At 44.8% G+C, this 25,978-nt stretch overlaps 1 protein-coding gene across 2 annotated transcripts in view; it reads left to right on the plus strand.

The window, feature by feature from the left end:
- Ankrd34b (ankyrin repeat domain 34B) overlaps nt 1-15,840 on the plus strand; it is a 16,652-nt gene extending 812 nt beyond the window's left edge. Inside the window, exons 2-4 of one of the 2 annotated variants that reach the window (XM_055625517.1) lie at nt 2,288-2,371; nt 6,385-6,443; nt 12,426-15,840. In XM_055625517.1, the coding sequence (XP_055481492.1) occupies nt 12,449-13,972 (1,524 nt within the window). In that variant the 5' untranslated portion in view covers nt 2,288-2,371; nt 6,385-6,443; nt 12,426-12,448 and the 3' untranslated portion in view covers nt 13,973-15,840. Of the gene's footprint in view, nt 1-2,287; nt 2,372-6,384; nt 6,444-8,821; nt 8,877-12,425 lie in introns of those variants that run through there. The other variant, XM_055625518.1, reaches the window with a different exon arrangement.
- Nucleotides 15,841-25,978: the final 10,138 nt, after the last annotated feature.

Genomic DNA, 25,978 nt, shown 5'->3' on the forward strand with positions numbered 1-25,978 from the left:
TCGGGGCCCCCGCGGGTCCGCAGCCCCCGGTGGTGGCTCGCGCCCGGACCCCGCGGGGCTGCGGATTTCGCCGCCTTCGGGCCTCGCGGCGCGGGCGGAGCGGCTCGGGGCCCAGGCTGTGGGGTGGCGGCCCCGCGGCGGGAGCGGCGCGCGCTCTGCCGGTGGAGCGCGCGGGTCGCGGGGGTCCGGCCGGAGCGCGTGGCCGCAGGTCCGTGGCCTCTGGGCAGCGGAGGTGCGGAGAGCGGCTGCGGCAGCCGCGCCGACTGCAACCCCGGGCTGCAGAACCCAGGGTCTCCGGGCGCGCGGTCCCGTCTCTGCGGCTCCCGGGTGCGCACATCCTTGGCACTAGCCATCCAGACCCTCTCCGTGGAGAGCCGGCTGCTGAGCGGCTCCTGCGGGGGGTGGGGAAGGATGCCCAGGGCAGCCCGCTTTCTGGCCTTCCATCTCCCCAGCCTGCTAGGCTGGTGGGCTGCGCGGGGACCACTGCCCAGGGCCTCCTGGCCCAGCCCTTTTCGTGGACAGCTGCCTTCCCTGGCTAGGACTGGAGGCGACGAAATGAGCACCCCGCCCCCATCCGCGCCCCGGCGCTGTCGCCCCAGTCACCTTCCTTTGCCCTTCTCCGACAGCACCTTGGACTTGCTCTTTCCCGAACTGGGGAAAATCTGAGCAAACCAGGCAGGGACCTTCGAGGCGCCGCCTGCATACTCAACAGCCTGGAAATTCAGTCCCCTTGGTATCTCGCTGCTTCCCAGACACTTTGGAGGGTCAGGTTTGCAATTTTTACCCCCATCCCCTGGCTCTCTCTCTGCTGAGGAAGGGAATCTTCTGAGAGAAGTTGGGATTTAGGCACCTCACAACCTTGCCCCAGAGCCCAAAGGGTAGCTCATAGATATAGCTAAAAGACATCCTAGCTATGTGTGAGAGGAACAGCAAAGCTTATCAATGAATTCCTTCCTGTGGGCAGCTTCAGAGTATTTCTTAGAAGACTGGAGACTCAGGAAAGCCATCTTTCCTGGCCAGTCATTGCATCTTTTGCTTGGCCCCGACTCTCTCCTTGCTGGGAAGAGACACATTTTGCTTATGACCTCTGGCTGGCCTCATTCCAATTGCTGTCTGGCCTTGGACTGCCCATCGGGACTATGATTCTTAAGACCTGACTGGGAGAGGACAGGCTCTTGTTCTAGTTGACTCTCACTCAGAGTTGTACTCTTGCCTGGGACCCGTGGGCTCCCTAATCCTCCTCTGGGCTGTGGCAGCACCTCGGCCCTTCACTCCTGCAAGGAAGTCGATTGTCAGACCACTTGGGAATGATGGTGAAGGCATCCCCCGTGGGCAAATGCAGGGCTCGGGAACACCCAGGAAACAAACAGGAGTGGGCGGTCTTTTTTAAAGGCTCACATGATTCTGGGACTAGGAAAAGATGGAGATGCCAGTGGTGGAAGGGAACCCTGTCAGGTTTCCTACCTTGGGTTTGGGATGCAGGACTTACTGAATTCCTAAGCAGTAAATACATTCTGGTCTTTAAACTCCTCACAGTCATCCCCTGCAGTGTAGATGTTGCTCCTGCCCCATTGGTAACTTTGAGAGAGCCCAGGTTCCCTGCCACAGCAGGGCAGGCACTAGGAAAAGAGAAAGGGCTGTTCTGAGCTTTAGAGGCATGTGCCCACTCTCCAGCTACATAACCAGAAACTGTTCTATAGGAGGGAACACAAAAGAAAATCACTGTCCTGTCCTAGTGAAAAGAAAGGTGGGAGTGGTGGGTGCACAAACAGCAACAGGAAAAATCATCTCCAAGATGGCTTTCCAGGCATTTCAGTCTTATAGCACTACTGTGCTGGGTACCACACAAATCAGGTACCCCAAACGGGGCCCTGCCTTGGGAAGTCTGCCGGCTAAGAGGCAGGGAGATACGGAGGTACAGTACATGGAAGCCAGAATTTAACTCCAGGCAGACAGGAGAAAGGAATGACCTTGAGAGGGTCCGGTTACCTTTCCCACTCTCTTGTAGAAAAATGTGAGCTGAATCGGGCGAGCACCAAGGCCTCATCAATTCTAGCCCACCAGTGGGGTGGGCTTGCCTGCAAACAGACTTGGGCCAGGTTGCTGTGCGTGCGTGGGATCCATTCCAGTCTCATTTACAAACTCGTAGTCAGTGAAATGTGATAAACCAAATACTGTAGGGATTTCTAAACAAGGAATTAAAAACCTCGACTTCGAATGGGAGAGATGCAGGCAACAAATCGTCAGTGTTTATGTGCCTCTGAATAGCTTTGATTTCCTTTCGTAGGAGCTGACAGCTGCCTGACGGAAAGCTCACCCAGGGAGAGAAGAGACAAAAAATCAAGTGTGGAATCGGGAATAATGTTTTCAGGTAACTTTCTATTTCCATCTGGAGTGGGTGTCTGGGAGGGCGAGTGTAGCTAGGTGTGTTTGGCTCCATTTGTCAACAGATATTTTTTCCCAAGGGCCCCTGATTCTAAGATGCCATGCTTTGCCTCTGTCTTCTGGTTTCCTGGTAACACAGCAGAGAGCTGGCGACCCCAGCTTCAGTCTGCAGCTCTCCCTCTGTCCTCACTATCTGCTGCCTCCGTTATCTGTGGTCTTTCTGATCAATTTGTTCACATGGTCAGTCTTAACTGGTTGTCAGCTACTTGGGGTGCGGAGAGCATTTGGAAATCCAGGTGATCTATCCACAGATTTTCAGACCATCCCTGCTTTTCATCCTGTGCCTCATTGCTATTTTTTTTTTTTTTTTTTTTTTTTTTTTTTGTGGTGGTGCTGAGACTACTGGGGCCCACAGGTCAAAGGTCATTACACCAGTGGCTCCTCACATGTCATTTACCGTTATCACTCTGACAGCTTTCCTCTCCTTTCAAAGCTTCTCTAAATTGTTCATAACAATTTTATAACACCTTTTGATAACACCTTTTCTCCAGTTGTTTTTTTGTTGTTGTTGTTGGAAGTTTATGCCTTTATGCCTTTAAACCTTTTTTTTTTTTTTTTTTTTTTTCTTTTTCTGGTTTTTTGAGACAGGGTTTCTCTGTGTAGCTTTGGCTGTCCTGGTACTCACTTTGTAGACCAGGCTGGCCTAGAACTCATAGATATCCTGCTTCTGCCTCTGTCTCCTGAGTGCTGGGACTAAAGGCGTGTGCCACCACCACCCAGCTGCCTTTAAAACTAAAAAAAAAAAAAAATAAGTTAATTTTGAGTGGAAGCTTACCAGCAAAGAAAGGCAGTGTAAGAATGTACACAGTGATGCATTCTAACTAAAGTTAAAGGTTTCTAGTTTTAACAAGGAGTGGGGATGGAGAAATGGCTCAACTGTTAAGAGCTCTGGCTTCTCTTCCAAAGGACCCATGTTCAATTCCCAGCACCCACATGACCCCTCACAACCACCTGTCACTGTAGTTCCAGGGGATCTGATGTTCTTTTCTGGCGCCGAAGGGCATCAACACAGACATTCATATACATAAAATAAAACTTAAAAAGAAATAAAATAGGGAGGGGTTTTTACACAACTATTTAAAAATAAATAATATTTAATAATTAAGCTCTTCTAATAACATAGGGACCCATAAGGAAATGATGAGCCATTACTTACAGAGTAAGAAAGTCATTTCCAATAGTGTGTCTGTAATTTAAAGTTATTCATTTAGTTTGTATATACTTGTGTGTGCACATGAACACATTTTTAATGTGTAGGGTGGCCAGAGGACACCCTTGTGTTTCAGTCAGTTCTCAGGCACTGTCTGAGGTATGTGGGCATGGTGTATACACATTCATAAGTGAACAGTGCTTGTATGAGAGCAAATGGAGGTTTGCAAGTACATGTGCCTGCTTGTGTTTGTTCCTGTGTGTGTGTGTGTGTGTGTGTGAATGCCTTCCTCAGTTGCTCTCCATCTTTTTTATTGAGGTGGCATCACTCGCTTAACTTAGAGCTCAGTGATTCAGCTAGTCTAGCCTCCCAGCTTGCCCGGGCTACGGTGGTGGGGGAGGGGTCCTCCTCTCTCCATTTTCCATGTGCTGGAATTACAGGCTGGCTATCAGAGTCACCCTACATTTATGTGAGTGCTGGGATCTGAGTTCTGCTCTTCACACTTGCATGGTAAGTGCTGTATGGACTAAGACGACTTCCTAGTCTTTAACCATTTTTGTTTTTGAAAATCTTTCATTAACTGGGAACTCACCAGGTCAGCTAGGCTAACTGGCCAGTGAGGCCCAGGGATCTACCTATTTCTGTTTCTTGAGTGCTGGGCTTACAGGCATGCACCATCATGTCACATTTCTTTTAGCATGGGTTCTGGGGCTTCAAACTCAGGTTCTCATGCTCACAAAATAGGTGTTTTATCCACCAAGCCCTCTTTCTAGCTCTGTTATTTTAAAAGGCCTTGGATTTGGGATGTGATCAAAAGAGAAGCTTAGGTTCTAAGACAAAATTCTTGAAAAGAAGAATGGATTGAGTAGAAAGCACAGCAGAAAAGCTTCCTTCTGGTTCTGTCTGATTTCAGCTGCATGGCCACCCAGTATAAATGCCGTAAGACTGGCATTCCTCAGATGAGGAAGCCAACCCTCCACGAGGCCCAGGCTTGACTAGGACATACAGCTAACAATGGCAAAGTTAAGATCCAGCTCTGGGTCTGGCTGACTCTGAACCTGTTCCAGATGAACTGTGACCTGCATGGAAGCCACAGGGACAGTGAAGAGAGTGTCAGAAAAGTAGAAAAGCCAAGGGGCTGACCGAATGCCCAGATGGCATCAGCCCTTGGTTCTCAGGACACTTCCCACAGGAGGAAAGCTCATTCCAGGCGGAAGAAGTGGTCTTCATCAAATACTCAACGGAAAGTAAATCATATTCAAATGCAGGATTTGTGGTTTACAGATCGCTCTGGCAAGATGAAAGGATGCCCCAAAGAGGGGGAAGGCTAATGACAGGATTATTCTCGTTAGGCAGTGGCTACAAAATGAGATGGTGGGAACTAATCATGGTCTCTGGGGAACAAAGTATGTGACGAAGTATTTTCAATTAAAAATCACTGAAGTATCAGCAGTATCAGAACGGTCCTAGGAAATGTAAAGTGTGAGCAGACTCAGATGCCGTTACAGTCCAGTGTGGAAGCACATGCCTATGGGTGTAGATACTCTGGAGACTGGGGCAGAGGATTTCTGGAGGCCAGGTGGTCGGGCTGAGCAACCTAGCATAATGTCAAAGGCGGGGAGCTAGCTCCTTCAGCTCGGTATTGACCACGCAAACGCGAAGACCTGAGTCTGGTCTCTAGAATCCACATAGATGGTACACACTTTTAATCTCAGCACTGGGAAACAGCCTCAGCCAAAGCCACAGGCTCCCTGGCTAGCTAACTTACCCTTATCAGAGACCCCCACATCCTGGTGAGAGAACTTATCTCACATAACAAGAGGGATAACTCCTGAAGGACACTGGAGATTGACCCCTGGCATGCCCCACCCCAGTCAGCATTCACCTACATCCACACGTAACAGTGATTTAAAAACAGAATTCAGCCCAGCGAGAAGTAAGCCTCCTGGACTCTGGCCCCCCCTTTTTTTTCCCTAAATAATTCTCCAGGCCCCTGGGAGAAGGTCTGTCATCATCTACGCAACAACAGAGGAGGCAACCAGTTGGTACCCTGAGTCCACAACATCCCCATTTCTGTAGGATGGAGAAGAGGCCACTACTTCTTCAGATACCCCAGTCTCTAGTTTATTGCCAGTTTTCTCTCTTAGAGCCTCCTGACCCCAGCCTTGGAGAAAGAAAAGTTGTGTGCGTAAGTGCTCAGATTTAGTGTTGTAGAGAAGGGCTTTCCGTGTGCGCGCGTGTGTGTGTGTGTGTATGTGTGGTGTGGTGTGGTGTGTTTAACTTAAAGTCTTTCCATCTTTTCACGTTTAAAAGTTCTTAGACTTAAGAATGAGAACAACCAAGTCAGAGTCCAAGTTTAGAAACTGTGGGAAAGTGTAATTTTGAAAGGCAGAGTGGGGCATGATGGCATAAGCCTTGAATCCCAGTACTCAGGATGGAGGCAGTCGGACCTCTGTGAGTTCAAGACCCAGCCTCGTTTACATTGTGAGTTCCAGGAGACCTTTTCTCAAACAAAAAAGGAGGTCAGTACATGGTAACGTGTTTTTATTTCAGGGTCTGTTTCTCAAGCATGACTTTGGCTTATGTTTTTTGTTTTTTTTTTAAACTTGTTTGTTTGTGATTGCTACTGTACCATTTCTTGGCTTGGACTTACTCAGTGCTTTCTGTGTTTGATATTATGTTCCTTTGCCTCCTAATTTCTTCTCATATTAAACCCATTTGTATATGAAAACTGCAAGAAAGTGGTTTCTTTGTTGCTCACTTGTAACTTTCAAATGTTTTGCTTCCAGAATAGACCTAAGAGGTGGGACCCACACTGCCATCTCAGTTTCTGCATCCCAAGTTTGAGGTAGGTTTTGATGGTGGAACAGCTTTTCTAGACTGTGACGATCAGGACATAAAACTAAAGCATTCGCTTTCCTTCAGGTTATGAATCTATCCCTGAGTGCTTTGCTGTGCATCATGGAAGATATCAAAATGGAGGCAGTTCGATTTGGAGTACTGCTTTTATGAGCTTATTTACGGCAATGCCAGTGGAGTATTTAACAACAAACACTATTAATACCCTGGGAGCTGAACTATGTTGTGAAAGGAAGGCCTCAAATGGCCTAACTTTGTATATCCTGCCACTTTCTGTATACAGGTTTCTATAATACTGTATGGAAGAGTGTGTGAAAATGTAGTTTTAAAGAGCAGAGTCCCAGTTGAAAAGTGGAGCATCATTGGGACTTCAGAGGTGTCTGGGTAACACTCCCAGATCACACTGTCTCCCTCCTCCACTAACGGCCACTGTCCCTTTGGATGCTCGTCAGTTATCCTCTTTGCTTTCAATGTTGTCCCCATTTATAACTGACTCCAAAGAAAAATAACTTTAACTATATAGCAAACACCAATCTAGACGAATGAAGAAAGAGTGGCGCTGACTCTACGTGGTAAAAGTCTCACAAGGCAAGTTGGTCTGGGGTTCATGAACCTTGCAGGAACCCCTCTAGGCAGGATCAGGATTGAATCCTATGATCCTTGGGGCCTCTGACCTGGACCTGGTGCAGAGCAGTGACTGGTTGCCCAAGGGAGTGGGGCTGTTTAGTCTCTCTCCCCCAAGCCCTCCAGGACTCAGTCCCGGGTGTCAGAGCTGAGGGAGTGAGCAGAGCTAAAGTGAGCACCACTTGGGGGGCACAGAAGCAGGACAGGAGGGGAACAGAGAGAAGTGTCAGGACATAGCAAGGAGAGACAAGAACTGAAGCCAGGTTTGTGTGCTTTGGTCCTTAGCTGACAGACTGTGGTGGGGTAGCCACCTTGAGGATGTCTGTAAACATCCATAAAGCTGGCAGGTCCCTCCAGCGTTTTCTGGGGGGTTGGGGTGCCTCTTCCTTGATCTTCAGCTTCCATATTCTTTGTGCTTTACTTTTCTTGTTTGCCATTTCATCTTGGTAGATTCCATCCTTCGGTTAATTCTTGAGACTATGTCCCAATTCTTGCCTGAAGGTTTGGCTAAATATAGAATTCTAAGCAGAGGGTCATTTCTCCTTCAGATATTTAAAGATGCTTCTGCACTGTGTCTCATTGCTATTGTTGATGTGCCTGAATCTATACTCATTTTTGATCCCTTGATATGTGACTTATCCCCACACCCAAGGACCCCTTCCCCTGCTATCAAGACAGTGGAAGCTTCTGGTCCGTGCGATGGAAACTCACAGGCATGTGTTTTGGGCATGCACTCTCTCACTCTTAGCACCACGCTCTGATTAGGTCTTTTCAATTTGATAATGCTTTCTTCTCCAGGCCTGGGATTTTCCCACACTTTCATCAACGATTGCTTCTCTTGCTACCCCTTGATATCGTTTCCTCGCTGACTCTGTGATAAGATTCTCTGACCAACAGGGATGTGGAGAAGGGTTTATGTGGCTTATACCTCCGGGGCGGGAGGCGCGGAGGGAGCATGGAGGAACTGCCTGCGGGCTCACACTGCCTCCTCACGGGCTCATGTGGGCTAGCTTTCTTACACATCCCAGGACCTGCTCAGCAATGGCGTGGTCCACGGTGGGCTTCGGCCTTCTGCATCAGTTACTAGTCCAGACATTCGCCCACAGACCAGACTGACCTAGGCAGTTCTTAAGTCTTTCTTAGGTGACTGCAGGCTATCGAGTTGACGGTTGATGGTGACTAGGGTACCATCTGCCACATTTTCCAGATTCTGGTTGGTTTGCTTTTCTTTCTTTCCCTGTTGTTACTTATTTTTGTGAGACAGGGTCTCTCTGTGAGGCTGACTTTGAACTTCTGGCCTTCCCACTTTTACTTCCCAAGTGCTGGGATTACAGGCAGGTGCCGCGAAGACCAGCTTTTTTCTTTTCTTTTTCCTTCCCTGCATTTGAGATTCTCATCACCACTGACATATTTTCACTGAGTTTTGCAGGTTTCTTTCACATTCTTTTGAGATTTCATGGTCCCTGACACTCTTGCTCTTACTTCAAGCTTATAATGTTTCTTACTTTGGAGGATACTGAGTTTTTGAAGTTTTTATTTTCCTAGCTACTGTCTTCCCCCTCCAATTTGCCTTTCTCTGTTTGCCCTGGTCTTTAATGAAGGGAGACTTTTCATTTGCTTTCAGGTTTTGTTTTGACTATTGGCTCATGGCGAAGGAGCCAGGTGAAGGCGGGAGCATGTGGTGATGCTTGTCCCCTGTGAGACTCATGGTGGAACACTCTGGAAACCTGTGAAACCCTGTGGTGTGCTCCAGGAAGATCCAGCTGTGGAGGGCAGACCTGAGCATCCTTCACTCTAGGTGTCAGTGCCAGTCTTTCTGCGGCTGTGTGGAGGGAGGGTAGACTACAGCTCTTTTCAGACAGTGATCATTCAGCAATCGCTTCTCTTCAGTCTGGAGACCCCATGCTTTACCATTTTCAGAGAACAGACCCCTGATGGCCCCAGCTATCACTGATGGCCTGGAGTTGGAGGAATCACCCTCTGTCCACATTTCCCCTAGCTTTCACATGCCAGCATTGCTCAGGGATCAGGGTGAAGGTGGGACTGGGGATGGAGTCTCCCATTCAGGGTGTCTGCTGCTGTCCAAGGCAGGAGCAGTGAAGGGTCTGCCTGCTCCCTGGCAACTTTTGACCTTCCCCCGCCCCTTATTTTGGAGCCCTGTGTAAAGCTTCCTGCTTTAAGGACACTGTGTCGTGTATGCGGTTAGTTCCTCGCTTTCTCGAGCTGGCTCCTCTGCTTTGAGGCTTTCAGAATGCTACTGCCTTCCTTGTTTTGTCTCTGGTTTTTTGACTGTATGTCTTTTTAAAAACTATTTCATTTTGGGAGGTTTCAGGAGGGAGCAAAATGAGTCGTGTGCATTTTGCCACGTAAGCCCTAACCCTAGCCATCTACAGCGATATTTTCCGAGTTCAGTCTGCCCCTAAACACAGAGCCTGTCATTGCAGATAACTGCAGTTTAGGCTTCAGCGTCTCCCTTCCTCTTTTGTCTACCTGTAAAAAGTATTTTTAAAAATGTAATGTTAATTTGAAAACTATTATTGTTGCGTGTGTGACGTATGCATAGATGCATGCTATGGTGTGGAGGCTGGAGGACAACTTCTGGAGTTGGTTCTCTCTTTCTCTTTTAGAAAGGTTCCGGGGGTTGAACCCAGGTCATAAGGTTTGCAGAACAAGTGTCATTACCTACTAAATTTCTCATTGGCCCCTTAATTTTGTTTGTTTGTTTGTTGGTACTAGGGACAGAACCGAGGGCCTTTCATGTGCTAGGCACATGCTCTATCTCTGAACTATGCTCCTAGCCCAATATTCTAAATTCTTACACAGTCTTCAAAAAGAAGGTTCAGTGTCTGGTTTCTGCAAACCCCATTGTTGTCCCTAAATTATTAAAGCAGTTTAAACCCCGCGAATCTTACTGTAACCAGCTCCATACAAAATCTTCCAGAGTCTCTTGAAGTTCCTCAGCACAGGCTGAGGATGCTGGTATCTTTGCAGCCCTGCCCAGAACCTACAGGAACATACAATGTCAACAACAAATTAATTTCTGTATATGCCTACTTTGTCTTTTCCTCCTTTGCGCTCTGTTCTCTTTGTCTGTTCTTTCCTTCCAGTAAGAGACCAGAATGTTAACCACCTACTCTATTATAAACAGAAATTCATGCCCCACAAATCTCAATTCTGTTTATATTTTTGAGGCAGGGTCTTACCCTGTAGCTCTCAAACTGGCCTTAAACATATTGTGTAGACCAGACTGATCTCAAACTCATGGTGATACTCCTACCTAAACCTGTCATGTACCAGGATTCCAAGAGTGACCCACCATGCTGGGAGTCACAGTCTTAGATTTTGAAATCAGTGATTAGCTAGTCTGCTGTGCTAGGTGGGTGCCATATAGAAATGAGCAACTAAAGTGACCTGGAAATATTTGTAGTTTTCATTTGTAAAAGGGTGATGCTCTGTATGAAATACGGAGCATCTTATCTATTTAGGCTTGACCTCAACAACTAAAAGCATATGTTGTAGTATATTTGATCCCATTATGAATCCCAAGATTGTGAACTGTAAAACCTTTCTTTTGTTTGATGTGGTTCAGCCATAACATACACCTTTAATCCAAGAACTTTCTGTTTATTGTGAACAGGTGACTATGGTGTGGTTCAGCCCTAGCACTCACCTTTAATCCTAGAGCTTTCTGTACACAGGATTTAATAAAGTTAATTCTTGGTCAAGAGGCAGAACAAGTAACCAGCTGGCAAGGGAGTAATAGGGACTTTGAGAGAAGGGCTTTTAAGACAGTGTGGAGAAGAAGGGGCTTTTGGAACCTTTGCTCTTTAGCACTTTAGCTCTCTCGCTCTTGGGCTTTTAGCTGTTGGCTTTTTCCTCCTGGGCTGTTGGGTGAGCTAGCAGGCTTTTTTTTCTCCTGGGCAGTCAGTCAGCTGAGCTAGCAAGCTTTTAGCTTTGGGCTTTTGACCTTTTTTTTTTTTTTTTTTTTTTTCTGGGACGTGTAGGAAGAACAACTGGGTGCTTACTCTGCCTCTGTGAGCTAGTATGTTTTCACCCCAGCATCTGGCTTCTGAATCTTCATTGGTAAAATCAAACGGTTGGGAATTTCATTTTTATAACAACAAGCATATGCTCTAAATAATGGAAAAAAAAACTGTAGCTAGGAGAAACTATTCTTCTAAAAATTATTCAGCTTATATCTACATACCACATTCATAATGCTAATCTAATCTTTGTCTCGTACTGTAAACACAGTTGAAAGACAGATTTTCTCTTAGCTCAATATAAAGTGATAATTATTACCCCCATAACAACATTATATATCGAGGGACTCTGAATCAGAGATGTGGAAATAAATCAACCATGTATTTATAGTATCAATGGTAAAAATTAAGTGTTTACATAGCCTGTGTGGCTCCCTTTAGAGATTTTTATATGTATACATAAATGCATGTTTTGCCTGCTTGCGTGTCTGAGTACCACTTGTATGGTTCCTGAGGAGGCCAGAAGAAGGTTTCAGATACCCTGGAACTGGTATTACAGTTTTGAGCTGCCAAGAGGTTGCTGGGAATTGAACCTGGACCCTCTGGAAGAACAGCCAGTGCTCTTAATGACTGAGCCATCTCCCCAGTTTCTTCTTTTTTAAAAAAATCATTTTCTTTAGGATTTATTTTTATTTCTATTTGTGTGTGTGTGTGTGTGCGCGCGTGCGTGTGCATATGCGCATGTGTGTGGTTTATGCGTTGGGTTTGGGGGTGCACAGACCCCTGTGCTAGTCCAGTCACACAAGGTGACTGGGAGAGGGCCTGCACTCTGCTTTCTGTCTTACATCCTTGAGGCAGGGTCTGGCATTAAGGCTAACTCTCCCGGCAGCTGGGCTAGCTGTCAGGGAGGTCCTGGAATCTACTGAGTCTTTGGCCTTTGAGTTACAGGCTCATGCCTGGCTTTTGACAGAGGTGCTACAGAGTCAAACTCAAGTCCTCATGAGTGCTCAGCAAGCTCTCTTACTTGCTGAGTCATTTCTCCAGCCCAATTTTTCTTTTTAATATTAATATTTAAAATATTTTCTTCAAAAGCAGAAAATAAATGATCTATTGTTAAATGTGAGATCTAGGAAAATAGTAAGCTGGTGCTTCGTTATTCAAGAAAGATTTTAAAGAAACGTTTTTAATTCCAAAAAGGTCATTATTATTCTAAAATTTATTTTTGCAATTAATGAGTCTGCTCTGCTTCTATTAATGACATAATCCTATGTATGTTCCCTTCACACATATTTCAGAAATAGACAAAATGACGTCAAGTTGGACATCGAGTCTGACTAATGATCTTCAATTTCTTTGATAACCAGGTATTGATTTCTGACTTTTGAAGATGGATGAAGGCTCAGAAGTTTCCACTGATGGAAATTCCCTGATCAAAGCAGTCCATCAGAGCCGGCTTCGCCTCACAAGACTGTTGCTAGAAGGTGGTGCCTACATCAACGAGAGCAACGACCGTGGGGAAACACCTTTAATGATTGCTTGTAAGACCAAACACGTCGGCCAGCAGAGTGTTGGGAGAGCCAAGATGGTTAAATACCTGCTGGAGAACAGTGCTGACCCCAACATACAGGACAAATCCGGGAAAAGCGCGCTGATGCACGCGTGCTTAGAAAGAGCTGGCCCCGAGGTGGTGTCCTTGCTCCTCAGGAGCGGGGCGGACCTCAGCCTGCAGGACCACGCGGGTTACTCAGCTCTGGTTTATGCTATAAATGCAGAAGACAGAGATACACTCAAAGTGCTCCTGAGTGCGTGCCAGGCGAAAGGGAAAGAGGTCATCATCATAACAACAGCAAAGTCGCCCTCTGGGAGGCACACCACGCAGCAGTACCTCAACGTGCCTCCTGCAGACATGGATGAGAGCCATCCGCCGGCCACGCCTTCAGAAATTGACATCAGAACAGCCTCGTTGCCGCTCTCTTACTCTTCTGAGACGGACCTGACACTTTTTGGCTTTAAAGATAAGGAGTTGTCTGGAAGCAGTGATAACGCCTGGGACCTGGACTCTCCTCGGAGGAAGCCTGGGATGGCCACTAACGGGCCCAAGCTATCCCAGTCTCCAGCCTGGATCAAGAGTCCACCGTCATTAAAGCACCAGGCCAGAGTGGCCTCCTTGCAAGAGGAGCTCCAAGACATCACTCCAGAGGAAGAAGTGGCCTACAAAACCAACACGCTGGCGCCGTCTAAGCGCTTCATCACTAGGCACCAGAGCATTGATGTAAAAGATACTGCACACTTGCTCAGGGCCTTTGACCAGGTCAACTCAAGGAAGATGTCATATGATGAAATAAATTATCATTCTTTGCTTCCAGAAGGAAGCCAGGCATGCATGGAAATTCCCACTGATCAGGACCCAGACTCTAGTCAGATCTTTGCTTCCACTTTAAAAAGTATAGTTCAAAAGCGAAACTCGGGGGCCAATCATTACAGCTCTGATTCCCAGCTCTCTGAGGGCGTTACCCCTCCGACCTTAGAAGACGGCAAAGCTGCAAGGAAAAAGATCTTCGCGCCATCACCTTCTTTGCCTTCAGGGTCCAAAGAATTAGTGGAGACTGTCCCTCCAGGCCCCCTGAGCAGGAGGAATCATGCGGTGTTGGAAAGGCGCGGCTCCGGCGCTTTCCCTGTAGATCACAGTGTGGTGCAGAGCAGACCCGGGTTTCTGCCTCCCTTACATGTAAATCCTCACCCTCCCATCACAGACGTCAGCACCAACAGCAAGATCTGCAGCTTGCTATCCTGCGGCCAAAAAGTGATGCCGACGGTCCCTGTTTTCCCGAAAGAATTCAAAAGCAAAAAGATGCTGTTAAGGAGGCAGTCGCTGCAGACGGAGCAAATTAAGCAATTAGTCAATTTCTAAGAGACAATTAGAAAACACATTATGTTCAAATGTCTGTATCAGAAAAACATAGAGAAGAAATCTTAACTGTATCCTTTTATGTCTTAGCTAATGCATCAAGGCTAGGCAGATCAAAATATAGCCTATTTTGTATTAGGTACTGTGAGCACACCTCAATATATAGCTTCTAGTGGAATTCTAACAAAATGAAAGCTGATTTTTTCAAAATGTCCAATATCAGCTTTCATGTGGTTCAAGTTTTCCATCTGAACAAAAAGTCTCCAAGAAAGAAAGATGCCTATGTTAGAAATGGTTCTTAAAGTTTTAGATTGGCTTCATGTTCTGTCATGAAACAATGTTCTCAAGTCAGTAATTTTGTCAACACTTTATGTCAACAAGATTGTAATTTTCCATGTTGCCAAAATCCTTAGAGAAAACACTGACATCAATAAAGCTAAACTACAAAGGAAGAATAAGCAGATTCTTTAAAAATGTTGACTCCAGAAGGTAAAAGTCTGATTTAGAAACTTTTAAACATGAAAAGCTAGTTAGAAGGAGCAACCACTGTTCATAATGGGTACGAAATCTACATCAAAATGGCAGATGAGGGCTGAGGTGGCTCACTGACCATGTAAGCCACCTGAGTTTGGATTACCAGAATCCGTGTGGCAACTAGACCCAGTAGTGCAAGAACCTATAACCCCAGCATTCCCTGTGCAGAAAAAGGAGGAGCAGGGCCAGGAGAATCCCCAGCATTCCCTGTGGGGAGATGAGAGGCGGGCCCAGAAGTTCCGGGCTCAGCCTGTCTATACTGAGGTGAAGAGACCCTGTCTTAGACAAGGGGACAATGGATGATAAATGCCGAAGGCTGTCCTCTGGCAGCCAGACTCCCCACCCTCCACCTGCAAGGGCAGGCCAGCAAACCATATGCCAGGTCCTTTTGTTTTTGCACCGTGTGTTGCTTTCAAACAAACTTACCAATCATGTTGTCTTATGGAAGTTATTCCTCTTCTTCTTTTTGAATATTTAATCCATAGGTTTCCAATATCAGAATAATATAAAAATTAGAAAGGATTTACCTTGACTTATTATTATTGTTGACTTTCCAGAAAGAGACACCCAAAATCGGGAAAGGGGACAAAAGTTTGGTATTGGACACAAATGGAAACGAAATGCTTGCTTCATCTTAAAAAAGAAAAACTGATTAATAGGTTATAGTTTAGCTTAGCTAAAATTACAAAAACTGAGTAGAAACTTAATCATAAAATATTACTGGGTCACTACTAAGCAATATCTTTATTTATGATATATAGTTATTAGACAGTCATATAAAGATAATTAAGATAGCAAGCATCCTTGGTGTGACAGCTGAATCATCTAGTATTTTAGAGTTTATGAATAACTTTTAACAAAGTATATATTATAAGATATTTTAAAAAAAATGATAATGTTACCTACATGACTTCAAAGCACGGTATCCAAAGAATTCTTCAGTCCAGTAGTTCTGAAGCAAAGACTAACTGAAACTCTAGAAAACTTAAGGGTGTGAGTCTAATGATGTCATCTGCAGCTTTCTTTCTTTGCCCAACAGGTGGCACAATGCCTTTCTTGGTAATTTGATATGAGCAATTTGAAATGTACATAGAAATTATTTATTTGTGGCTTTTATTTAAAAAAAATGATTTTCAGGTTTTCCATTTAATGTTTTGAAGAAAGTATTAATTACTTTAGAAATATTTTTATTCAGAAATTAAAATTGTACTGATGTTTACAAGTAGCTAAATTCCTTTTGCAAGTTTTAATATCATAAAAAGTACTCGACCTCACATGGTAAGGACACAGTTTAGAAGGGTATGTAAATAGAGTAAGTCATTATCAAGATGGTATCAATAAAGATTTAAAATATCATTTTGACTAAGTTTTATTTCTCCATAAAAAACTAACAGCAGATATTTCAACATAATTTCATGAGAAATTAATTATGCTATGCGTGTACTTTAAATAACAAAAAAGGGAATAACTTGTCTTCCCAACATGAAAACATAGTTTAACATGATTAAAATTTTGTTGCCAATCATCAGAATGTTTAACCTTCTGGCAAGCCTAAGCACATTTCAGATACCCAGCTTTAGAGTCTCGTCATAAAGCCGTTCCACCAGACTTCTTAACTGCACTAAATGGAATGGTGTCCCTGGGAGCCACATTGAGTCTCTCTCTCTCTCTCTTTCTCTCTCTCTGTTACCTTTATATTTGAATTTCATGTAGAGTTACAAAGATGAGTTTGACATTGCCTATCCAGAGAAGGCAGCGACTCCTGCGCAGTGAATCCTTGGTGGGCATGCACAGGCCAGGCATCTAGTAACAGAATCCTTTACAAATCACATTCTGTTCCCTAATAATCTGATTCCTGTATTTGCTTGGCAGAGACTGCATTTTTGAGGGTGATGGAAAAGTTTCTAAGAACACCAGAGATAGTAGATCAGTCAGCTGTACCACGCTTGCCCAGCTTCATCAGTCAGTCATAAAGAAAGATGAATATAAATAGATATCATCATGTTAAGCAAAGCTTGCTGGGCTGAGATAAACATACATTGTCACGTGGAATCTAAATTTAAATATACATTTAAATATGGCTATGATATGGGAATGTAAGTGGGACTATTTGGGGGAGGAAGGGGACTAGGTGGATGGGGAACAAGGAAGGTACCAGGGATTAGATATGAACAAAATGTGTGATATACATGCATTAAGATGAAGCCGGGACTGGCTCAGCGGGTTAGTACTTGGTGTGCAAGCATGGAGACCTGAGTTCACCCTCAGTGCTCCCAGAAAAGCTCAGCATGACTGAGCATCTGTCATCCCAGTATTAGCGAGGCAGAGGCAAGAGCCTGGGGGTTTGTGACTCGCCAGTCACACAAGCTCTGAGTTTACTGAGAGACCTTGTCTCAAAAAACAAATAACAATAAAGGAAGACATCCAAGGCTGACCTCTGGCTGGCACACCCACACACCTGTACATATAACACATGCATATAGATGTTATAATTGTTGGAAGGTAATTCCACCAAGGAACATGGATACTCATGAGGCTGTACTAGAAAGTCTATATTGCTGGCTGGCAACTGCCTGGGGAACTTGCCCAAATCATGCAGCCCCAATCCTCACCATTCTTTGTCTTTTATACACAAAAACCACATCCTAGTTGACATACTTTAGTTAGCAAAAACAGCAAGAAGTGAAACTATGAAGCCAAAAAAAAAAAAAAATCAAGGTTAGTATACTGAGGGACTTCCTGAAACTAAGAACTAGGTCTGTGCTGGGTTAGACTTTTGTTCCTGTGCTGGCAGTTGTAGGGGCAGAATGGTTCTTCCAACATGGCATCAGTTGTGCTAAGGTCTCAGGGCCAGTTACATAATGACACATCATTTTGTACGATGACTATGTGCCACGTAATTATTTAAAATAAAAGTAAATTTTAAGAGCATCTTTACCATCTCTTCCCCTTGCTTTTCCCCTCCTGGTCAACCTCGTGCTGCCCTGGGTGGTGCTAATGGTGTGGGCTATACCACCTACTTTTAGGAAATAGCAGTTTGAGGAGGTTTGTTTTGTTTTGTGTTGAGACAGGGTTCCTCTGTGTAGCCTTGGTTGCCCTAGAACTAGCTCTGTAGACCAGGCTGGCTTTGAACTCAGAGATCTACCTGCGACTGTATTCTGAGCACTGGCTAATGCTTTTCAGAATCAACTCTCCATTCCTCCCTCCCTATCTTCCTCTTTTCTCTCTCTCTCTCTCCTTTTTTCCTTCTCTCCTCTCTCCCCCCAACACTGTCAGTTGAGTCTCCCCACTTTTTCCAGGCTGACCTAGAACTTCGGGGCTTAAGTCATCCACCTGCCTCAGGCTACCAAGGAGCTGGGAATGCAGGCAATACTTCTGCTTGGCTTAAAATCTATTTTAATACAAGGCTTTGTCCAACTGGAAGCTGTGATTCTTAGGAGATTACTGACTGTGTCTATACGGCCTTGTTTAGTGCCAGCAGCCTTTCAGATCACATTTACCTTGTTTTGTTGAGAGAGAGTCTCACCGTATATATAGCTCGGCCTTGAACTGAAAACTCTTGTCTTAGCCTCTGGAAGGCGAGAACTACAGATATGTAACACTACACTTGGCTACTGTTTATTTTTGATGATTTCACGCATACATATAATGTATTTTTCCACCCACAGCTGGCTTTTGGATCACAAGTCCAAGTTTCTAGGAGGGTCAGAACATAGCAACTCTGTCAGATACGGTAGACTCACCTGTCAGCCCCCCAAGTTGACACCCTGTCTCTAAAACCTCTAAAAGTTTCCAATTAAAGGGGAAAGGGAGAAAGGAAGGCTGTGAAGGATGTACTGCAGGTAACAGAAACCTCGGAAGGCCTCCCAGTCTGCTGGGACACAAGGGACCAAATACACAATGAGAGTCCTAGCAGTCAGGAACACAGATGCACAGGGGTAGGATGGTCGATGACTGATGAGGGAAACGGACAGCTTCAGTCAGTCACCGCCTTAGTGTGTGCTGCAGCTGCCAACGGGGCTAGATCACATGCTTGGAAGATTAATCGGCGTCAACCACTGATCCTGTGCTCCTTAATCAACTGTGAAAGATCTGTTTCGAGGGATGACCTTTAAACCAGAACGTTCACATAAGAAGAGTTGTGATTTAAACTGAAAATGTCCCCCACAGACTCCTGTTCTGAACACTTGTTCCCCAGGCTGGTGGCACTATTTTTGGGGGCTGAAAGCTCTTGGAGGTGGGGCCTGACTGGCTGAGAGGTCAGTTGGTGTGCACCCTTGCAGGGTGTAGTGGGGCCACTGGTTCTGGCCTGCTTTTCACACCCTGCTTGCTGTACGTGAACAGCCCTGGCCACACGCTTCCACTGCCATCCATCCTCCCAGGGAGGACCGAAACCATGACCCCAGAGGAAATTCTCTCTCCTCAAGTTGCTCTGTAGGTGTTTTGTCACATTGATTCAAAATTAACCACTGCAAAAAGATTAAAAAGTTGATAAGAGTCTGGAACATATTTAAAAGTAGATAAAGAAAAGAAAGTCTTTAGCTCAAGAAGGCTCACTTGAGATGAGATGGTTGGCCTTAAATACTGAAATGAATGCTGAACTGACTTAGCACAGACTCTTTCAAATGAAGTAAAACATGACTAAAAAAATGAAACTCCTGGAAGAGTTGCTCTGTGGCTGTCAATCCAGGAGAAGCTTCTGCTGGGGAGACAGAGGGTGCCATTCCAAGAAACACACAAAGGAGGTGGCTGATGTCAGACATTCAGCAAGAGTGCCTCTCCTGGCGTGGTCTTGGAAATTGTTTCCTTGAGATTGTCTTTACTTGTTAACAGTTCTAACTAGGAAAAGTTGAAAGCAGACTTTGGAATTTCAGTCACGCACACAGCTTTTTGTTTTGTTTTCATGTCCACTCAATGTTGGTTGGGACAGCGCAAACATTTCCATTCAAATCCATTTCCTCAAACTGAAAAGCACTTATCAGTTTACTCCTGCAACTGTGGGTCCTCACTGGTGCCAAGAACTTGGAATAAAGAAAAAACCTATCAGTTCTGAGGCGGAGGCTCAGGTACACACTGGCCAGTGCGGACGTATGTGAGTCTTCCCACAGCAGGTAGCCACGATGGAGCAGGGAGGTGCTGGAATGGACCTCAGTGGGTGAAGCTCCTAAATGACCATGGCCTGTGATAAAGCAGGTTATTACAGTCCCCTGCAGTCCCTGCAGGTGGGACTGCCAAGGCCACAGACACCCAAGAGCCAAGAGTATACGGTGAGGGTACAACAGAGACTCTGTGTGTGCATGTGTGTGTGCATGAGTGTGCATGTTGGAGGAAGCTCTGAGATTCTATATCCTTGCCCCACCTACTGTGTAGACCCACTTACAAGGTAGCTCACCGTGTCTGCTTCGTGTTTGCCATTGAATACTCGAGCTCGGAGCTTCCTGCTTTGGCTGCCTGCTACCATGCCTCTGCACAGTTATGCTGGACTCTTATCCCTTTGGAACTGTAAGCCAAAATCAATTCTCCGGAAGTTGCCTTTGTGGCGCTTCATCAAGCAGCAGAAGCTTAACACACATACATTAGACAAGTGCTCTGCCCGGGGCCCTGGAGCTTTCCTTCTTTCTTGATTATCCCTTAAGCTGACAAGAAGACAGACTTTCATAGCTAAATATCCTAATTCAAAATTTAGACTTTTGTTATGTTCTTTCACTCCAAGAAGAAAGGAATAAGAGAAAGAGAAAGAGAGAGAGAGAGAGAGAGAGAGAGAGAGAGAGAGCAGCTGTAGTGCATACTTCTTAATCTACATTATTTGGGTTTCTTATGCCTCTACTTCCCTTCCAGCCCTTATCAGGATAAATATTACCTGAGAAAACAGGAATTGCAGAGCAAGCAGCTTCTAAACTGTAGAAATGTCAGAAGTTGCTGACTACCTGGACAATCACCAGAGGTTTCTCTGTGGCACTGGGGCATCCAATCTTCAGCACACTGGCCCAGACTATCCGACAGATTTATCTGTAAAGTAGGAACTTTGAAGGAGTGTCCTACCTTGACTCTGCAAAGCTGGACAGTCAATTTTCCAGTGCCGTGCTTGTCAACAGTTTGGACAGCCTGCTGTCAGCAGTCAGGGTAAGGGCAATGTTTGCCCTGTGTCTAGCCCTGCCATGTTTGAAGCAAACTCCAAGTGGAGGTTCTTTGGTGCCCATTGTCTTCTTTGAGGTAGATTGTAGGTGCCGCCAGGAGCAGATGTGTCTTCCTGTCAGAAAGACACATTATTATTGTTTTATTATTAAGGTAGCTTTAAATGCCATATTCTGTAGATATTTGAAGTGTGTGAAGATCACCCTTCTATCTCAGGGTATCTATTACACAAACACTGCTTGTTGCTAGCTATGCACTATCTGCTTAGCCTTGAAAACATATACAAGAGATTAAGTAAAGCTTATTTCTGTAATTAAACCAATTCCTAAGAAGACTACAAGTGAGAGTATTTATAGGTGACTAACTACTAACTTACATTTCAAACTATCCTGAGCAGTTTGCAGTAGTAGTTTTATAAGACTAGAACTTTACGTCACATTTTTTTAATTTTTTTTTTAGTTACAATGTCACATTTTTAAATGAGTTACATATGTACATTAAGCAGGAGTTGAACTAAATAATCTTAAATTTCTATCAATATATAATAATCCATACCAATGCAAACTATCTGAGACTAATAGATTCATTCATCTGCCTTTTATCCTATGCTACTACCCCCTCCCCCTTTTTACATTTTTATTACCCTCTTTCTTTCTCCTTTTCCCTAAAACTAGATAGGAAAAAAGATAGGCGAAAAAGAAGGATGGAGGAGAGAAAGAAAGAATCCCTGATTCTAATCTTTCATTTGTTTCCTCTCTGGCCATGACAAATAACAACTTAGACCCAACCCCCCTAAATGACAATAAACACCCACATCCCAACAAACGACCAAAACCCACCCACCCCACCTCTTGGGAATGGGGGTGTTGTGTTCTTAAAAATGCTTCCTGCTGTCTGGGGGTGAAGGTATCTTTTGGGGACCCTACGAAAATTGGGATATTGGCAAGTCCTTAAAGAGCTAGCTGTATCTTTTGCTGTTCAGTCTCTGTAGGATCACTTAGGGCTAGAAAAGTGCAGGGGTTAGCTGAAGTCCTGGCTGAAACCTGTGAGGCAGGATCACCCCAGCTATCCCTGAAGTTTACCCGGATACAGATTCTTGAGGAAACAGGAACTGAGGCAGTCTGTGAGGCTGACTCATCCGGCTGCTTGCTTTGTCCTCATCGTTATCTGGTCTTTTGCTCTGAAAATACACAAACTTTTAAAGGTAATATTATAGGTATATTTCTGCATTAACATATATATGGAATATGCAAGGTGCAAAAATCAGCTGATTGTTTTTGATGACACATATCAATACCTTCCCCAGGAGCATCTACCATTTTACCCCTAAGTTCATCATTGGCTGTCTCAAGAATTGCAGGAATATTAATGTGAGTACCCCATTGTTGTAAAAGATCCCTTCCCCTTTTGGTCCCACACATTTAATCCATCATATACTTTGTCTTATTTGAGATAACTTACTAATTCCTATAAACTGTGTATGAACCTTCTGAAGTGGCCACTCTGGATTCCAAACCTTTTGGGAAAAAAACAGTCACGTTAGCTCCTGTATCTACCAAACCTTTTATTTCAACAGCATTCACGTGCAATATTAATTTGGTTCTCTGACCATTTAACCACTGTTTGCCAGAACACATGTTTTCCAGGACTCGCCAAAGCCCTGTTCTTTGCCGCTTTGCCTTTGATGTAAGGAAACAGTAAAGCTGAGAAATTCTAGCCCCTGCATTCATTTGCATCTCCTTTTTTATATATGCCATGATTTTAGTTCCTTCCTTGCAACCCCCATCTATAATACTGGGATGGACAATAAATCCTTGAGAAATTACCCCACTTCTCCCCCAGATCATCTCTACTGACCCTGAAGGCAAAGGACCATAAATACCAGTGGTTATTTTGTAACATTCAACTTTGGGGGATGGAGTAAGAAGTTCAGTAGCATGCATGAGCTCAGCAATACTTAATTACATTTTCCCTACAAGCTTGTTACCTCCTGAATGACAAAAGGAAAATGGCCAGCAACCCACATCCCCTGCTCTCCCTCTCCCTCCCTCCTATAACTGTGGGCTGTGTGGGAAGTCTTATTGTCTAAGATTATAAAATAATTTTGTTATGCCCAGATTTTAGGGTCCCCAAATATTAGGGTCTGAGAATCATCGAGAAAAGACCCCAGAACCAGGAAGTACACAAGAACAGAGAGTGTTTATTTTGCAAAGTTACCAGCATGCTGGGATCACCATTAGGGCAAAATAGAGACCCAGAAGTAATTTCATAGGCTAAATTGATAGACAGTTAGGGGCTTTGTGTGGTAACTCTAAACTAATTGGTCAGAAATGACACAAGGGTATGAGGGGATTCTGGATTGGCTGATTGCTTAGGGATTTTCCCTACTTACTGGGGAATTTGTTGACTTATTGATGACTGACTTTTACTCATGTGCTGACCTTTAATTTGATTGGTTTGAGCCGGCTGTGCTTTACCTAGGGAACAGCAAGGCCATGTATCTATAAACATAACTTTTGGTGAACTTAACCTGTGAGCTGATTGGTTGTCTTCAGTGTATGGCTTTTCCAGGGATTCTTTATTTGAATTCTGAGAAAGAGAAACTCAGACCTAGTTAAGCAAGGTGAAAAAAACAGAGCCTGTCATGGAGTCAGGCTAGTCAAAAGGGCTTAGGGCTTCTGGTGGCAGCGGGTGTGGGGTGTCTTCAGGGTTACCAGATCTCTCCATTTAAATATAGAGTAGAGTCAAAATCACTGTGGGGGTGGGATGAGGTGTAGTCCTTAGAAAAACACGGTTACTTAAAGAATGTCTTTCTTGGGAGTGGAAAGTAGGTCCAGAATTAGTGGAGGTTTTCATTTTTCTTTCCAAACTGGTGTGAAGGAGCATCAATACCTCTCTGAAAAATGAAGCTCCACTGAGTTCTTTTTTTCCTGCCCCCATCAGCCAGGCTCCCTGTCACTCACCCAGCTTTCTCTATGTTCCTCTAGTTACAGAATCGCAGCCCCATGAACATTTCTTCTGTTTCTTGAGCTCCTTTCCCATCACCCTACTTTGGGCCTTCAACTTCCTTCTTGGAGAATCCCCAGGCTCTCCCCGCCTTCCTAACACTCCTCTGCTTACAAAAGGGCTATGGTCCCTGGAGAATGGAGGCCCCTCAGCATCTCAGGCTTTCCTCTCAGATCTCTGGGGTCCTCACAACCTAGATGGAGTCCTGACACGGGAGGGAAGGGTCACACTGCACAGTCTAATCATGTATCATAACACTTGGTCTCTTAGTTCTCTGGGCATTTTACTCCCTGTAATCAGAGTCTTGTGAATCCATAGAAAGGCGCTGTATTTCTCTCCTTGTTGTTTTAGGTGTGAGCCTGCCTCTGAGGAGCTTTGAAGTTCATGAAAAAAGGCAAGAATAGCTGAGTGTTAAAGAAGCAGCAGTGTTGAAACTCTTTCTGTAGAAAATGAGATTGATGGAGTCTGCTGGCCCAAGAAGACTTGTGTCAGGGCTTGGAAGTAGAGCAGCCACATTCATGTTGCTCTTATAGTTTGTATGTCATTATCTCTCTTCCTTCTTCATACCCATTAGCCTTCTGCCTAGGACCACAGTTTGGCCTATCACTGTCACATGGTTTTTGAAGAAGCCCATAAAGTTTCCTGGGGCTCAGGGAAGAGGAAATGGAACAGACATCTGATCTCCGTGTGCTGAGATTCTGCAGATGTTTCACTGTGACCCCCCCCCCTCCAATGTAAGGAATAATTCGATGCCTCCAACCTCTGGGCCTTTGAAAACCCCATTTTTAAAGGATTTATTTTAATTTCCTGTGTATGGGTGTTTTGTCCGCATGTCTGTGTGCAGGTGCAGTACCTAAGGAGACCAGAAGAGGGCATCAGGTCCTGTATATCTGGAGTTTCAGATGGTTGTCAGCTACCATGTTCCATGCTGGGAATGGAACTTGGAGTCCTGTGGAAAAGGACTTCTTTTTACTGCCTTTCCTAATTGGTTTTCTTCTCATCTTCTTGATTCTTCTATTCACACCCTGGTTTATCAATTTCTTCTCTACATTTAAAAGAAAAATTCTAATCAAACAATCAGTTGCTTTTACAAGAGTAGCAACCAATGGCCACAGAGCCTGAGGCTAACGATTACCAAGTGTGCCACCATGGTAAAGATCAACTGTACTCCAAAAGTGACAATGCCCTTAGACAGCAGGAAGCAAGCTGAGAGCAGCAACGACGTCCTGAATCCTGCTCACCATCACCTCCTCCTAGTTCCTCCTCTTTTATAATAAATAAAAGGGAGGAATGTTAGCAATCGGTCACCTCCATGACCAGCTCCAGGCACTTAGCAACAGCAGGATAGTTGAGATGTGACACATTCCCAGGAGGACACCAGGAGCTGCGTGTCCTCCCCTGCACACATGCTATATCCCTTTACAAAAGGGCCTGTTCCCTTCTCGCCATTCTCTTCCCCTTGAGCCTCAACCAGAGGCCACGCCTGCATCTCCTCCCTTAAAAAACCTCCCACACGACATCTGTCACATAGTGTGACTTTATGGGTCCCGCTGCCCGGATCCCAACACCAAGCAAGTCAACAAACTTCCAAATTACTCTTAATAATTTCCCACTGGAAAAACAACACAGAATAGCTAATGAGCATACCTCCCCCTCACAGGACCACAGCAACTGTACACTTGAAAGGTTCTGCATTTTGGAACAGTCAACGCTCTCATGAATGTCTCTTTTGAGGTAGAAGGGTCTTAGGAGTCATGAGAGGCAGAGCTCAGTGTTATGGGATGACAGCACCAATGCCTTAGGCTTGGGAACATAGAAAAGTCAAGTATTTTGTGTTTGAACTTTACAAAATTCTTCTGTGTGAGTATATACAGCTTTGCACAGAATTCTATCCCATAACGCTGTCTTGCAACCCACATCTTTCCACATTAGCAAAAGCTAAAAGCTCTGGCTTTTCAGTGTCTGTTAGCATCCTACGCATTTTTGTATCAAGGAGTGTGAAAATTCTATCAAAGATTGATATATTTAAGTTACAACACAATAAAGTGCGCCTCTCAGTATTCCTTCCCATACCTCCCCCAATATGCCTGCTGGCGCAGCTACGGACATTTTCATCCCTTCCCAAATCACCTCACTGCCCACCCAATGCTCTAGCACAAGCAGCCATCACTCCACCTCTGCTGCCATACAGCAGTTTTGGTGCCCTTGGACTTTGTGCAAATGAACCCGTGGAACTTGTGCTCAGCTGTCCCCCATCCTTCTGCGCTGTTTACTATATTCTGACTCTGTGAATAAGGGCTTCAAACCTTTTTAGTACTGTGTAGTAAGATCATT

This window comes from Psammomys obesus, unplaced genomic scaffold (genome assembly GCF_907164565.1).
Source record: "Psammomys obesus unplaced genomic scaffold, mPsaObe1.curated_primary_1811, whole genome shotgun sequence".
NCBI lineage: Eukaryota > Metazoa > Chordata > Mammalia > Rodentia > Muridae > Psammomys > Psammomys obesus.